This window comes from Amblyomma mixtum, chromosome 3 (genome assembly GCF_055824585.1).
Source record: "Amblyomma mixtum isolate Tamu chromosome 3, ASM5582458v1, whole genome shotgun sequence".
Lineage (NCBI taxonomy): Eukaryota > Metazoa > Arthropoda > Arachnida > Ixodida > Ixodidae > Amblyomma > Amblyomma mixtum.
This window is the reverse complement of record NC_143014.1, coordinates 12,793,544-12,808,519: the sequence shown is the minus strand read 5'-3', so window position 1 is coordinate 12,808,519 and position 14,976 is coordinate 12,793,544. Positions and strand designations below refer to the sequence as shown.

The following is a 14,976-nucleotide window of genomic DNA, read 5'->3' as shown; positions in this document are numbered from 1 at the left end:
GGCCTCTTCAAGTTTGTCTTAAAGGGAGTCTACTGTATTATGATTACTGGTCAATTTGCAGTGCTGATGTGTGGATGTGCAAATCGTAATGCAAATTTGATGAAGAAAGGAAAATTTACACATACACACATCGTAGATTCAAAGTAGGCACTTATTTTTTCCAATGTTTTATTTTCTTTTTATGGTGCAATACAAGGCACAGAGCCTCTGCTTGGTGTTTGGCTGGTTGATCCTTCACTCGTGCTGAATTTGTCTTGAGTGCCACACAGGATGCCCGCCTCAGACTATGGCACCTCACTGGGCTCATTCATCATTTGACACAAGCATTCTTTTTCGCTGGAGTGCTGACGATTGAGCTTGCTGCATTCCCTGGAAATGTAAAAGAGCTTTCTTTCTTTCAAGAAAATCGTTACAATACGGGCCTACACAGTGGCTCAAGCTGGTCTGTTAACATTTTCACCACATGTCGCTGACTTCCAGAAGCGCCAGTGTTGGTGGTACGTGTTAAACTGCACATTGCTTGTTGGCACAAGAAGCACGTATCTATTAAATGCATATTTTATTGTTTTGTGCAGTGATTGCTTTGTCATTTTTCAGTACCTTCCATTTCAAGATGTCCTTGCTGGGCCCTATATATTAGATGAATATCGACCTGACTTGATTCAGGATTTATTGGGTTACCTGAGGCCTGAAAATGTACGGTAAGTGCTGATGGAGTGCTGTTTTACTGTATGTTGCAGTGTATAAGTATTCTCCGAATATAAGTTAACCCACCTCTCGCTGGCCCAAAAAAACAAGTTTACTCCAAATACAGGTCTATGCATACTCCCCCTCCCCCCCCCCTCTTCTGCACTCTATTATGTTGCTCCCCGCGTGATGGCATGGCAGTGTGTACGCAGGTCAAAGCAATGAACACCACAATGCATTCACAAAGCCACCAATAATCGAGAGTTGGACTGAAATCCATCTGGTCGGGCATCATGACGCAATGAACTGAAGAAGCAGTCACTGACCATATGTCTTCAAACTCGACTACATGAATTACCGGAGCATTTAAGCACAAGACATGTGCTTAAGCACAAGCATTTAAGCACCAGACCCGCCGCGTTGTTTCACTAACATCAAGACTTACCTGGTACCTCCGCTTGAAGCTTCCCATCTGACATTTGGGGCACCAGATTGTCCAACAGGCTGAAAGAAAACGTGCTGGCACGTGTCCAGGAATGCTGGCAGACAGTTCAGTGCATTTGCATGGAGAGAACTGTAGCATGTTGTTGATTTTTGGACACAGCAAGTGTAAGGGCACTTCAGTGCAAGCCGTCGCAGGACAAGAAGATTGATGTGCTCTAGACTGGAAGGAAGCAGAGCAGAAGACAAGGTCTACTCAACTTCTCCTCCTACGGCAGCCAAAACATGTGTCCTCTGCTACCCACCTGACCAGACTTCTGTGCTGTAGCGTGTGCCTGCTCTTGACGAACGTCCAAGGGGCTCATACCAGTGGCGTACTTTCAGGCATTCTTTCTGTGGCTGAAGAACGAGCCATACGAGCGCTCTTATCGGGAAGACAAAGGGAATGCTTCCGGCTGGGCTAAATCTTTAATGTGCAACTAAAACCAAGATTGCCGTTTCAGACACCTCCGAAGCGTGCTCACAAAATGCAAGTGCAATGCACACACACACAAGCAGGACTGTGCAACGTTGAAAAAAAATTGTTGTGTACCCCAGTGCAGAGTAGCAGGCCAGATATCAATTTTCTGGCCGACCTCTTTGCCTTTGTTTCTTTAACTATCTATCAGCTCAAACAGAACAGCTGTCACCATGCTTGAAGAAAAGCACAAAGGTACTCGGAAAGAGCATGCATAGAGAATGCGAACCCTACAGTGACCTTGTGGTGCCACTGTCGCTATTTGCTGCCTCCCCTCTCCTCCACTTTACTTGCGCATACCATCCATTTGTGCACAAAGCCTAAACGTTTGCGGCTGCACTGCAAAATGAGAAGAGTGTGCTGGGAACATTCCGCCAGCGGTTATCCGAGCCTCTTCATAACGAAGATGCAAGAGCGAATTGCACATATATGTGCATGGCATCAGTGAACCGCTTTCTCGAGTGTTTTCAAGATACGATTGGTGTACGGCTGTCGACCAAGCTGTGGAACCAGCTAATGAACGTCAAAGACCAGATGAGCAATTTCCAGGAGTCATCTACAAGATACCTTGCCTGAACTGCAATCACGCCTATGTCGGTGAGACCGGAAAATTCTCGAGGATCATCAGCAGGATGTGAACAACAGGCGTGCCACTAATGCGCACGCAGACCACAAGATTGACGGGGTAACCTTATCCTGTGTTGTGGGGCCCAGACTTCGAATTTGGGGAACGAAAAACAAGCAGTTTTAATGGCAAAAAAAACTAAGACACTTATTTACATAAATTTACAAAAGAAGAGCAAAGAAACAAAAATTAAGAGTTCATGACGTCGAGCGACTGGATGAGCCTTTTACCCAGGGCCCAGAGCGTTCATGCTCACTTTGGGCGCAAGTTAAATAGCGCAAGGCTCCGCCCTTTCACCAGGCGGCAATTCATCGTGACACAAAGATTGGCACTACACAACACAGCCAACGAAGACACCTGTTGTAGAGGCTACCCGTGGGAACTGGCGAGGAGGAAGTGTAAGTGCACATCTCTGTCGCACTGCGAGGCAACCTTACTGTTGGCAGCTCGCGTCCATCGAACACAGGTGTGGCATGATGACATCGCAGCCGCAGCTGTGCTGGCTTCCTCTGATTTGTTCCGGGTTTTTTTTTCAGACGAGGGGCACCCTTTCTTCCCCTGTCGTCGGTTGCTTCCCGAAGGTCGTTGGCATCGAGCCAAGCGTGGGGTCATCGTGGGGTCAAACGACCCGTCGAAATTGCCACTACTGTTGCCGCCACCGTGATCATCCGATCGATGAAATCTGCGCCTTAATATCTCTTTGGCTGGTTTACATCCCGGTCATGACACCTGCTCCTTGTGAACAAGAAGCATCATTTCGACTTTGGTCAGTGACTCCATTTCATTGGAGTATCAAGAGGTAAATGGAGATCAAAGCTGACATAAAGGGAAGACAAGTAGAAGCCGCCTACTAGACCCCGTACAACTTTGGACGTTAAACCCCCATAAACCGTGACTTGGTATTCCCCTTTAGTATCCTTTTAAGTACTTATAATGAGTTTGCCTTGACGATGGCATGTGCATGAACATCCATTTGTCAAGGTGTGAAGTTGATTCTGCTGATGCATCATTACAGGGTAGCTGTGGTTGCAAAGCACTTCACAGGTCAGACAGATTCAGTAGAGAAGTGGTACGGCACATTGTACAAGCTGGATCGCATTCCGGATGCAGTCATGAAGGTAAGCGTCTATGTCTTGCCAATGTTTTCATATTAAAGGAGCCCTGGGACGGTTGTTATTCGTAGAGAAATATGTCCTCTATGCTGATGAACATCTGAGCCAAATATAAATTCAGAGGGCCAACAGTGTTTGCTTTCTATTTCTTGTGCCTGTTCAAAATTCCTACCTGATTTACTGCATCATCTCATGGCAGTTGGAGGACAGCTATACGATGAATTCAGTTGCCAGTGCAGAGGAAGCTGGGCAAGTTGCATGTCTAAGCAGCAGTGATCAGCGTATGCATGCAAGTATGAAAAAAAATGAAATGCAGTCCCTGGGCAGAGCATTGTGGGTGCCTTGTGGTGCTGTGGAGTGGGAACCATGTGGTTAGAGATGCAAATTGCCTTCAGGGCGACTTGGTTGTTTTGATTGAATTGGATCAAGAATGTCCAGCGTACTTTCTGCTGACAAAGGAACTTGAAGAACCAAAGGCCGCTGGGTGATTTTGGTTTTAGGGCCTTGTATGGTAGAAAATTTGGTCACCTTGGCTGGCTGAAGAATGTTGTGGCTTTGACACACAAATGTAAACTCTGAGCTGGCCTTGCGAAAAAAATTATTTTTGTTTGTTTGTTTGTGCAGCAGTTACCTCCGCTTCTAGTTTTGATTCAGCGAACATCTTAGTTATTGTCACATTTGCCACCAACAGGTGTGGCAGGAGCCTGGTGTCAACAAGAACCTCAAGTTGCCACCGCGCAACGAGTTCATTCCTAGCAACTTTGACCAGTGTCCACGTGAGCCAGAGGTAAAATTTATTTTGTCTAAATATGCGATGCACAGAGTGTTACTTGCTGTCTTAAAATGAGTGTGAAGTGTACCTGAAGACACTGCTCATAGTTTTGGAGGAACTGATAGGCATGTTCTCTGCTTCCTCCAACAGCACATCTGGGAACCTCTTTGAAGCAGGCGATAGCAGTTTTGTTCGGTTAATTTTGGGGTTCTCTGCTAAAGTTGGAGCCCAATAATTCCTCAAGCTATTCTGCTCGGCTGCCGACTCGGAAGACGCGGGTTCGATGCCGGCTGCGGTGGAGGCGAAATTCTAGAGGCCCGTGTACTGTGCGATGCCAGTGCATGTTAAGGAACCCCAGGTGGTCGAAATTTCCGGAGCCCTCCACTACGGCATCCCTCATAGCCTGAGTGGCTTTGGGACGCCAAACCCCCATTAACCGAAAAATTTCAATACTCGCACACCCCTGTTAGATAACAGGCAATACAAATTAAAGGTCACAGCTTGGCCAGCTTTTGAAAAAAAGAAGAGCCCAAAGCATGCAAACTTTGGGCCGTCGCAGTATGACAAATGCCTAAATATTTTTCTCTCTGACACACGCATGTAACAGTTTGATGAACCACGTACTATCAATACGAGCTGAAAAACAGGAGCTGCAACAAGAGCAGAGTTCTTGAAGCAGTGCCAGCCCAGCGCTGCTGAAAAACTGTGGGCCTTGCCCTTGATGCTAAGAGCAGTACACAGTCAACGTTCGTGCAGTTTGGGGGCTCTGGGTGTGGGCTGATTGTATTACTATAAAGAAGAATCTGCTGCTGGTTCGCTCCGGATGCGTTGCAGGTCATATGCAGTCATTATGAATTTTTCCAAGCTTTTCTTCTTTCCACTGCATAACTACTTAGGAACACCAGAAGCAGTAATTTGCTGCATAACACGTCATCTAGCAAGGCTGCACAGAATACATGCCACTGTTTTAAGAAATTATTTACCTTATTGTGTTTGGCAATTTGAAAACAGCATTAATTGAGTGCATCCTAATAAGTGACATCCTTCTTGGGCTGGCAAACTGTGTTTCAAATGTAGCAATGACAGCAAATGCCATCACAAAGTTATGGTAGAGAAGGCAGAATAATCATGTTTCAAGGTGTGCAACGACACTCCAAACTCATTTCAACAAGCACTCCTGTGCAGCATATTGTTACGGGACGGCGGGCCCGCGCAGAGAAAGGCACAGAGAGGCGCAGGAGACCCAGACATAACCGGCCGCGGCGGTTCTCTTTCGTTCTCTACCTCTCGCGCTAGTGCCGCGCGCTCTCCCCTCGCGCTCGCCCCGCGCCCCTTCTTTATTTGCATACCGCAGCGCGCTCTTGGTTAGCGTAGGTCGTATGCCGTTACATCTTTCCACCGAGGGGGGGAAGGAAGGAAGGAAAGGAAAGGAAGATAAGAGGGGGAAGACACCGCTGGTGTCCCCTAGCGCGTGCTTCGCTTTGCAGGCGGCATCGAACTCGTCCCGATGAGCCCGGGCTGAGGTTCTTCGCACCGGCGCAGCTTGGTGCGCAGGAGGCATCGTCACGTTGTGATGACAGTGTCGTCTGGCACCAAACGGTCCCGGTAGATCCCGGGGCTGCTTGTAGGCGACTCCTCGCCGTACGAAAACTGCGAGGGCTTCTGCCCGCCTTCGGAAAGTGGTTCCAGTAAGCCGTTAAACTCAAACTTAGTACGACATTCAGTTCCTACGGTACAGTTGGGCAACGGCATTTGTATTTGCGTTTGCGGCTTCGTGTCAGCCCGTGGAAGCGCAGCGCCGCGCTTGCCCTCGTGTAGTCATCCTGTAGGCGATGGGGTGGCTTCGATGTGCCCAGTCGGGACGGGCACACCGCGGGACTTGGGATTGCGTTCACGGCACAGCGCTCCACTTATGGGGCGGCATTCCGGAAGGGAGGCCTGGTGCTGCTACGGGAGGGCGGCACTAGGGAGGACGTGGGAGCCAAGTCAGGATAACGGTGGGTGCCGGAGACATAGTGCTTCATGTTGGAGACATGTTCGGGAAAAATGTGCTGCACACCGTGTGGTCGAAGCTCGGGGAGGTCTTCTAGGCGGTTCGTAACGGGGCCGAGCCGTGCAACGACACGGTAAGGGCCGCGGTATCGGGGCAAGAGCTTCGCGGCACGGCCAGTCGCGCGGATGGTGCGGCGAACGAGGACCAAGTCACCGGACCGGAAGGAGGGAAGTGGTGGTGCTGCAGCATTGGCCACTTGCGCACGCGCATGGGCCGTGAGAAGGTTGCGCTGAGCGTCGAGGCGGGCGGAACGAAGTCGTTGGGCGCAGTCAGTCGGTGACGCAGTAGGATGGCGAAGGCCCAACTGCGCGTCGAGAGGGATGGAGGGCGTTCTGCCATAGACGACTGAGAACGGCGTGACATGCGTTGTTTCTTGAGCCGCAGTGTTGAGTGCAAAAGCTGCAGTAGAAACAAAACGATCCCAGTTTGTGTGGGACGGAGCGACGTAGGAGGCGAGTATATCCGTAAGGGTGCGGTTGACACGCTCCGCGAGGCCATTGCACTGGGGATGATTGACGGATGTAGTGGAATGCGCAATGCCGAAGGAGCGGAGGGCACGCTCAAATTCTTGGGACATAAAGCAGCTCCCGCGGTCGGTGATGAGGCGTTGTGGCACACCATGCCAAAGAACAAGATGTTGTTCCACAAACAAGACGGCATGAGCGGACGACGTGTCGGGAACGGGCAGTGCTTCGACCCACTTGGAGAAGTAGTCGACCGCAACCAGAATATACTGGTTGCCGGCGCGTGTCTTCGGGAACGGGCCCAAATGATCCAGTCCAACCAGTTCGAAAGGTGAACTCGGCGGCGAAAACGCCTGCGGGGGTGGCTTGGTTATTGGTGTGGATGATTTCCTGAACTGGCACGTCTGGCAGGACGCCACGTGTTCCTTGACGTCTCTGGACATATTAGGCCACCAAAAGCGCTCTGACACTCGTGCGTAGGTTTTGCTGCGACCAAGGTGACCAGCCGTGGGAGCGTCGTGTAGGCCGCGCAAGATTTGCGACCGCAGTGTTGCCGGCACCACTGGCAACCACACGGGTGGTCGACCACGGAACCACTTCACATGACACAAGAGGTTATCCTTCATTTGATAGACCCGGCGCAGTTTGCGGAGACCTGCGCCGACGCCGGTGCCAAGGGGGTGGATTATGGCAGCAACGTCGGGATCCTGCGCTTGCGCAGTCCTGAAGTCCGACAAAGCCGTCACGGAACAAGGGTGGCGAGAAAGGAAATCGGCATCCTGATGTGCAGAGCCGCGCCGATGCACTATGGTGAAATCATACTCTTGAAGTTGCAGAGACCACTGTGCAATCTTGGCATTTAAGTGTTTGGCAGACTGCAGCCAAGTCAGAGCGCTATTGTCCGTGACGGTGGTAAAGTGACGGCCGTACAAGTAGGGACGGAACTTCTCGACGGCCCAGACAACGGCGAGGCACTCGAGTTCTGAAGAGTGGCGGCGGCGCTCAACGTCGGAAAGCTGGCGGCTGGCAGAAGCAGGTGGGGCGCGTTGACAATAAGCGATTTGTCGAGCACATTAACAGCCGCTCCGGTGTCGACCAAGGCCGCTACGTGCCGATCAAGCAGGGCGACGTCAACGAGCACGTAGGGAGCTTCAGTTGTCATCGAAGCCGACGAAAGAAGGGGACGCGGCGAACTAAGGAGTGCGGGGACGGACTTTATCCGGGGGCACCGTTCCACCGAATCGTTTTCCGACGTTGGAGGGCCAGCACAGTCCCTCGCGTAGTGTCCCCTCAGGCCGCAGCAGAAGCAGCCGACGCCGCTGTGGGGACTGAGAACCGAGGAGCCTGCACCGGGACGCTGTGCTCGGAAGACGGTGGCGACCCCCGCGTGGCCAGCAAAGTCAATTCCGCCTCGACGGCGAGTGCCATGGCGGCGCGGACGGACTCAGGACGCCCAGAGCGGACCAAGCGCTGCACCTCAGGGAGTCGGATGGGGTCGACGAATGCCTCGGTGCCGACCAGGGCCACGGCGTTCTGAGGCGCCCCCGGCAACGACTGCAGAGCCAGGCGCTCAATGGCGGCGGCGAGGTCCTGGTATGTCTCCCCGAGCTCTTGACGGCGGGTTCGCAGGTGACGGTACTGCACACGGGGGTGACCTGAGGCACTGTAGTGGTCGGCGAGGAGGCCCGCCAGGACCGTATAAGAGCCCAGCTGGTCGGGCGGCACGTTCTGCAGCAGCTCAGTCGCGCAGCCTCTCAGTTTGGCGACAAGCATCCGTGCCTTCATCTGCTCGTCCCAGCCTCTCGCCGCCGCAATACTGTCCAGCTGGATGTGGTAAGCATCCCACGAAATGGTGCCGTCGAACGTGGGCAACTCCACGACGTCCAATGATGCGCCCGCGCCGAGCACGCTGTTGGCGGCTACGACCGCAGGTACAACGATGGCAGAGCTGGGTACAGCGGTGGCGGGGACGTCCAGAGGCACCGGACCCGTGTTCAGCTCGACTGGCAGAAGGCGGCGTGAAGTCGCGCCGGATCGCCTCCATCTCCCCCGCCTGGGCAGTCAGACGGGCCTCCCATGCATCCATCCGCTGAGTAAAAATATCGAGGAGGCGCTCAATACCGGCGTCCAGCCGCTGCGGAGAAACCGAGCCCCTCCGAGCGCCCAGGTGTAGCGATGCCGGCCGCTGCGTCGTCGGTGCCGTCGGCTGGTGGCGGAGTCCTGTCGACTGGCACGTCGGGGACTTGATTCTGGGAGCGGGTGAGCGGCATGATCCCACCGCTGCCACCAAATGTTACGGGACGGCGGGCCCGCGCAGAGAAAGGCACAGAGAGGCGCAGGAGACCCAGACACAACCGGCCGCGGCGGTTCTCTTTCGTTCTCTACCTCTCGCGCTAGTGCCGTGCGCTCTCCCCTCGCGCTCGCCCCGCGCCTCTTCTTTATTTGCATACCGCAGCGCGCTCTTGGTTAGTGTAGGTCGTATGCCGTTACAATATGCAGAGAAATGATGCCCTTTTACATAGCATCGTGTCATATATATATGTGTGTTGCGAGAGCATGAAGTACTTGACCGCTTACAGGAGTATACAGTAGCCGACCGATATTTCGGACTCCAATAATTCGGACTCGCACGATATTTTGGACTTCGCTGAGGAACCGTCGCGCACCTCATCGGAACGTGTACGTTTTCACGACCGATATTTCGGACTTTGCGGAGTCTAAAAGTTCGAATTTTCGGACTGAAATAGACGCCAACAATATTGTGGTGATCGGTTTTCAACCGAAAGTTTGTTATTTCGGACTAATATAGATGCGAGCGGGCATCGCTGTCACTACCAACCCGTTTGCTGCCACCGTGAAAGGCGCCATCTTGGATTTAAACGGAATCGGCTCGGAGGGCCCAATCGGACTGGCTTGGATAGGCTTGGCTATTTGTTCTCCATCGTTGCCATTCGCTATAATGAGGTGCTTTCCATTGCGAGATGGCCTACAAAGGGCAGCGCGATCGCGTTGAAAACGGTACAGCGGGACAGCTGCAGCGTCCCTTGGACGATGCAAGGGGGGAGGGAGGGGGGACTGCATTCGGAGGCGCTTGCTTCCACTCGCCTCTTCCTGTGGGTTACCTCTCGGTCTTCGCGAACGTCATTGCCCCATGCAAACTGACTGTTCTTGCTTCGCGCAGCGAGTGCATTCATTCACGGCATGACTGTGGCTGCGTTGCACTATCTGGTATCATGATGTGAAAGGGTGCGGACATGACGAAAGCACGGCTGTGACTCCGATAGAGTCTCATATTATCGCTTTTAGGCAGAACATAGGGAGCGGCAATTTTCGCTGTTTTGAAAACCAGTTTTTCGCAGAAAAGTTTATTTTTTTAAGTACATGCATTTTTCGGACCGTTCGATAATTCGAACAATTTTTCGGGTCCCGCCGGGTCCGGAAAATCGGTCGACAACTGTATAGCGAAGTATACGCTTTGTTTATTCGACTCAACGTTTGGATCGGAAGACCGATATATGTTTCCTTTAACGAAGCATACCCCTGGAATGCCGAGTGGGGTGGTACCTCCCCACAGAATTGCTAGTCGTAAAATGAAGCCGTCCCACAGGAGGCGACTCATCAAACAACAAATGCAAAGGTGTCTGTGGGAGCGGATTGGCCCCGTATCGCTAGCTCGTAAGTGGACGCAGAGCACTGCTATCACATTGTCCTATGTAATCAGTGATTAAGTGTCCCCCTAAATTTTTTTTTGGCTAGTGGTGGGTATTCAAGAGCAAAATGCGGCCCCCCCATCCTCAGCCCAGCTAGCTCTGTGCACACTGAACAGCCCTAGGTGGATCTAATCAAGTGTCAGTATGTTTGGTTGGTGCCCACGAAAACAATGTACACAACTAAAGTTTCTCTATGCAGGGCGAACAACTGCCTGTGATGATTAAGGTAAGTCATTGGTAGTCATCTGGTGAGCACTCGGACTTACAGCGCCTGCCTTCTGTGGTCACAGAACACGGAAGGAGCTCGTGTTTGGTTTGTGCAAGACCATACGTACAACCTGCCCAAAGCTGTGCTTCATTTTGAGTTCAAAAGGTACGAGAATGCATATTTTTTGTTGCTGCTGGTACTTGATGGGTCAGCAAGAAAGCACATTTATACACATGTGGCAGAGAATCATCTTGGCTGACTTCTTTTCCATTCTACGGGCCTCAAAACTCTCCCAAGTACATTGTTCCTCGTGAAAAAAACATGGCTGCAAAACACGATTAGTTTCCTTAAAAAGGGCTCATTATAATCGGCATATGGTGGTGCATTGGGAAGTGTGTAGTTCAACTATAATGATGTTTTGTTTTTTGTTGACATGCTCTGCAGACATTTTCAGTTTTGCATGAAACCCTGGACATGTGTGCACAAGTGTGTTTTCTTTATTTCCATAGAGATTTGCACTTTTGCAATAGTTGAGGGTCGGGGCTGGAGCTTTTCAAGATCAATTTTCCTAAGCTTTGCATGCTAGCAGTAACGTGTGTTTATTTTTAATCGTTCTTATGATGAGTGAATCTGTGTGTTACCGTGTGCAAAGTTTATTTGGTATCTCCTTGTAATGCTGAAACCAGTATGAGCTGTTGCATCAGAAAGATGAGGTGGTGCTGAAGCCAGAAGCGACTTTCGCACAGAATGTCAAACAGGTTCCGCCTGCTTGTGCCTACCACAGTTAAGGCCAGTTCACATGACGGCCCAGGCCATTGAGGAAATGGACAAAGGGCCGCACCCCCTCCACAGTGCAATTCTTTCACTCAATAGCACAGTGATGGGTTGGCAGGAAAAACCAGTTCAACCAGCGTTTAAAATAATCTGGCAACTGTGGTGCACCCAGCGCGTTGTCTGCTCTTTTGGTCCGTCACATCCGCTTGACGCCATCGGATCGTAGGCCAGTTTTTTGTGGCGCATGAACGCGTGATGCACAGGCCACGGGCGAACAGACTGTCGTGTGAATCGGCCTTTACTATGCGCCCCATCATGCCCGTGCACTGTTGAAGCAGCATGTTTTGACCTGCTGCTTCACTGTGGGAGGAAAATAAATAAGCCTCTATAGGTTTCTCGCAGAAAATTCGCAATTAAGGAATGGGCCACGGCTGTAGCGCAAAGCCTCAGCTTTATTCGATGCTGCCAGTCAGCCTACTTTGTAGCAAGGAAGTTATTGCGCTCATTGGCCTGAGCATCAGCATAGTGGGCTTAAAATTGTGCAAAGACAAAGACCGATTTAATTGCGCATGTTTTGGTGCACAGGCAGGTGCACTCACCGCCAAGGAATGCATTTTGTTGGCAGCAGAGCATGTTTTAACGCATGTGGAAGTTATAGGAACGTTCAGTGCATTTTTAGTTTAATTGAGGCTATTGCTAAATATGATCGACGTGATGTTTAGATTCGTGTCGAAGAACCTGCTAAATTGCATCACCCTTTCACGGCAGTATGTATTGAATAGCGTGCTTTAATGCGAGCTAAAAGCCTCGTGCTTTTTCACTGCATCATATGTCATAAGTTGTGTTATTAGGCAGTACATGAACACGAAGCTTGTTTGAAAAGAAACGGCCGCAGGCGGGCATTGTTTGAGTTGCAGTGTGCTTTTGTCTTCGGTTTTGCTGTCGCATGACAATGGTCAGTAAAGGATAACATAGAGCAAGGGAAGCGCTTCTTGTCCGTGGTCCCTCGCTTTATTTGATGTTTTTGTTTATTTTTCTGACAGGCTGAATAAAAGGGGATTAGCCGCCGCGGTGGCTCAGTGGTTATGGCGCTCGGCTGCTGACCCAAAAATTATAATTAACACCCTCGGCAAGTCTTGAATAAATGTGTGAAAAGATTTTCTGGCGGCATGTTCACGAAGCCCTGTTCTGTGCATTAAATTTTATTTGATGCTGAATACTTATGCAGACAAAGGTTAAACGCTAGCATGCATATTTTACATGAAAACGTTTATAACTGACATTCTACAGCACATGTACAAAACAAAACAAAAAAAAAGACTTTAGAGTATATTACACTCCTGATTGATATTTGCAACAAATGGAATCATTTTTTATTCGTTAAGAAATTGGGAAGGGATGAGTGGTGAGAGCCAGCCTTAAAGTCTCTCGTTTGCCATGTTTATCGCCTTGGAACGTTTGCATTTTGGTCAAAGAAATGCGGCATTGCAACTGACGGGTTCTTCTGATCTCCCACCTTGTACTAAGGTGGCGGTGCTCTGTTGTCGGAAACCACCCTTCAAGAAGGAGTGAATTTCTACTGCACATTTTGCTGCAGTTTTTCGTCATGAGAGAGATGAAGACCTAGGACTAGGAAAGGAAATAAATTCAGGATTCGACTCACTGCGTTGGCCATTTGAACTCGGGAAAAAGTTGGCCTGGCTGGTAACAGGAGGGCACTCGGCTCTGTCAGGACAGTGTCAGTGCTTCTCCTTACCACTGTCCTCAAGTGAAAGCATTCCTGCTAGTACAGAGTGTCAAAAAATGCTTATTTTGCACTACTTCTAGCGTAGGCAGCTACGCTTTCCATTTACCAGTAACCGGATATACAGTGCCAAACTATTTTTCTGTACACCTTGCATGTGGTCAACCTGTGCAGGTCGAGAAATTACTCGGTTCAAAACTTGAACCACTGCCGCGATTCGCAACAGCTGAAAATGTGCCTTGAAAATTCACACCACCTAAACTCAACGCCACTCCCTGGCCTCTTGCCCGCTGCAGCGCCACCTCCTTTGTTTGCAAAGATGCAGGAGGTGTGTACAGCTCGTTTGGTGGAAAAGCCATCAGCATCATTGCAGTAGTCGGCCTTGGGGGCTGCGTTTGTGGTTCTAGTGATCAGTGATAGGTTATGGCAAGGTATTTAAACCATTGTTATTGATTAAGTGAAAAATTGGAGGAAAAAGGGGGGTTCAAAGGTCAGAATGATAAGCCAATGCTGGATGACGGTAAGAATTTTTATTTTCCTTCTTTGCAGCCCCGTTGCCTACCAGGACCCGCATCACACCAACATGACGCACATGTTTGTGCGGCTCTTCACGGATGCACTCAACGAGTACACCTACGCCGCCATGCAGGCTGGACTCAGCTACTCTCTGGACAACACCATCTACGGCATTGTGGTGCGTGGTTGGCCTTGTCTTTTAATTCTGCAAGAAATATGTAAATAGTATGGTGGCAAAAGATTATCACCTTCACACCATTTGCCAAAGCTGACCCTCCCAGTGAAACAGCCAAAAATTTCAGCCAGCATACTGCTGCTTCAGGAAGGGACAGATTGATTTTTAATTGTGCTGTTGATATATTCAATGCACCTTAGTACTGTCCATCTTGGATGTCCAGAAATCATCCTGATTTGCTAATTTGTATTATGTAGTGATGTTTTTTTTTTTAAAATAAATCTGCCAATTCTTTACTTTCCTACAATGTAGGTGCTAGTAACAGTGAAATGCACCAATTTCATATATTTTATCCTGCATCTTTGTATCCTTTGCATTGCAGGAATAGTGTATGTGTGGTGTGAATGCATGAGTAGTTTTTTTTTTTTTCATTGAAGCATGTGAAAGCCAGTGAGTATATAATAGCTTGTGGAGATATAACTAAAGACTGAGGCTCATATAGTATGTTAAGCTCACGTTTTAGGCCAAGTGGAGATGCACTGCCAGCATCCGGCTGCACTAAATCTCTCTATTAACTTTATTTTCTCTTTCTTTCTTTTTTTCCAGCTGAGCATTAGAGGCTACAATGATAAGCAGCATGTGCTGTTGTCCAAAATTATGGACAAAATGACAAACTTCGTGGTTGACCAACAGCGTTTTGACATCCTCAAGGAAGCTGTAAGTTGAACATGTTGTTGCTCAAGCTTTTAGTGAGCGCGCAAAATGCCTATGCCAAATGAAGAAGCAGCTAGGCAATTTCTGTTCACCTTACCTTAGTGTGCAAGCAACCAGGCGGTTTTTCCAAAATGGGGCCTGAAAGGAGCCCACGTGATGGGGCAATCATGCCTCAAACCCTGGAGCAGAAAGCTTGCTCATCATTGCACTGCTGAAGCTTGTAATGGGTGATGTTATGTTGAGCTGTAAGCTGGACAAACAGCTGACTTGCTGAAACTCCACCCAGTGTTTTTGAGCACCATCCTTGCTTCACTGCAGTGCACCTATACTCAACTTTGTATGTGCACTCTTGGTGCGCACACACACGGATACATGCAAGATATTCTGCATTGGCTGAAATTGTGTTTGAAACGGGAAAATATTAAGCTTACTGAATCATCAAAGGGATGTCAACAGGGGTGCTA

At 49.8% G+C, this 14,976-nt stretch overlaps 1 protein-coding gene across 1 annotated transcript in view; it reads left to right on the top strand.

Annotated features, from left to right (window-relative positions):
- Ide (Insulin degrading metalloproteinase) overlaps nucleotides 1–14,976 on the top strand; it is a 123,527-nt gene that overhangs the window by 41,718 nt on the left and 66,833 nt on the right. Inside the window, exons 12-18 of the mRNA XM_089578182.1 lie at nucleotides 598–701; nucleotides 3,286–3,388; nucleotides 4,074–4,169; nucleotides 10,581–10,607; nucleotides 10,672–10,754; nucleotides 13,657–13,801; nucleotides 14,405–14,515. Coding sequence (XP_089434308.1) covers nucleotides 598–701; nucleotides 3,286–3,388; nucleotides 4,074–4,169; nucleotides 10,581–10,607; nucleotides 10,672–10,754; nucleotides 13,657–13,801; nucleotides 14,405–14,515 — 669 coding nt within the window. The remainder of the gene's footprint in view (nucleotides 1–597; nucleotides 702–3,285; nucleotides 3,389–4,073; nucleotides 4,170–10,580; nucleotides 10,608–10,671; nucleotides 10,755–13,656; nucleotides 13,802–14,404; nucleotides 14,516–14,976) is intronic.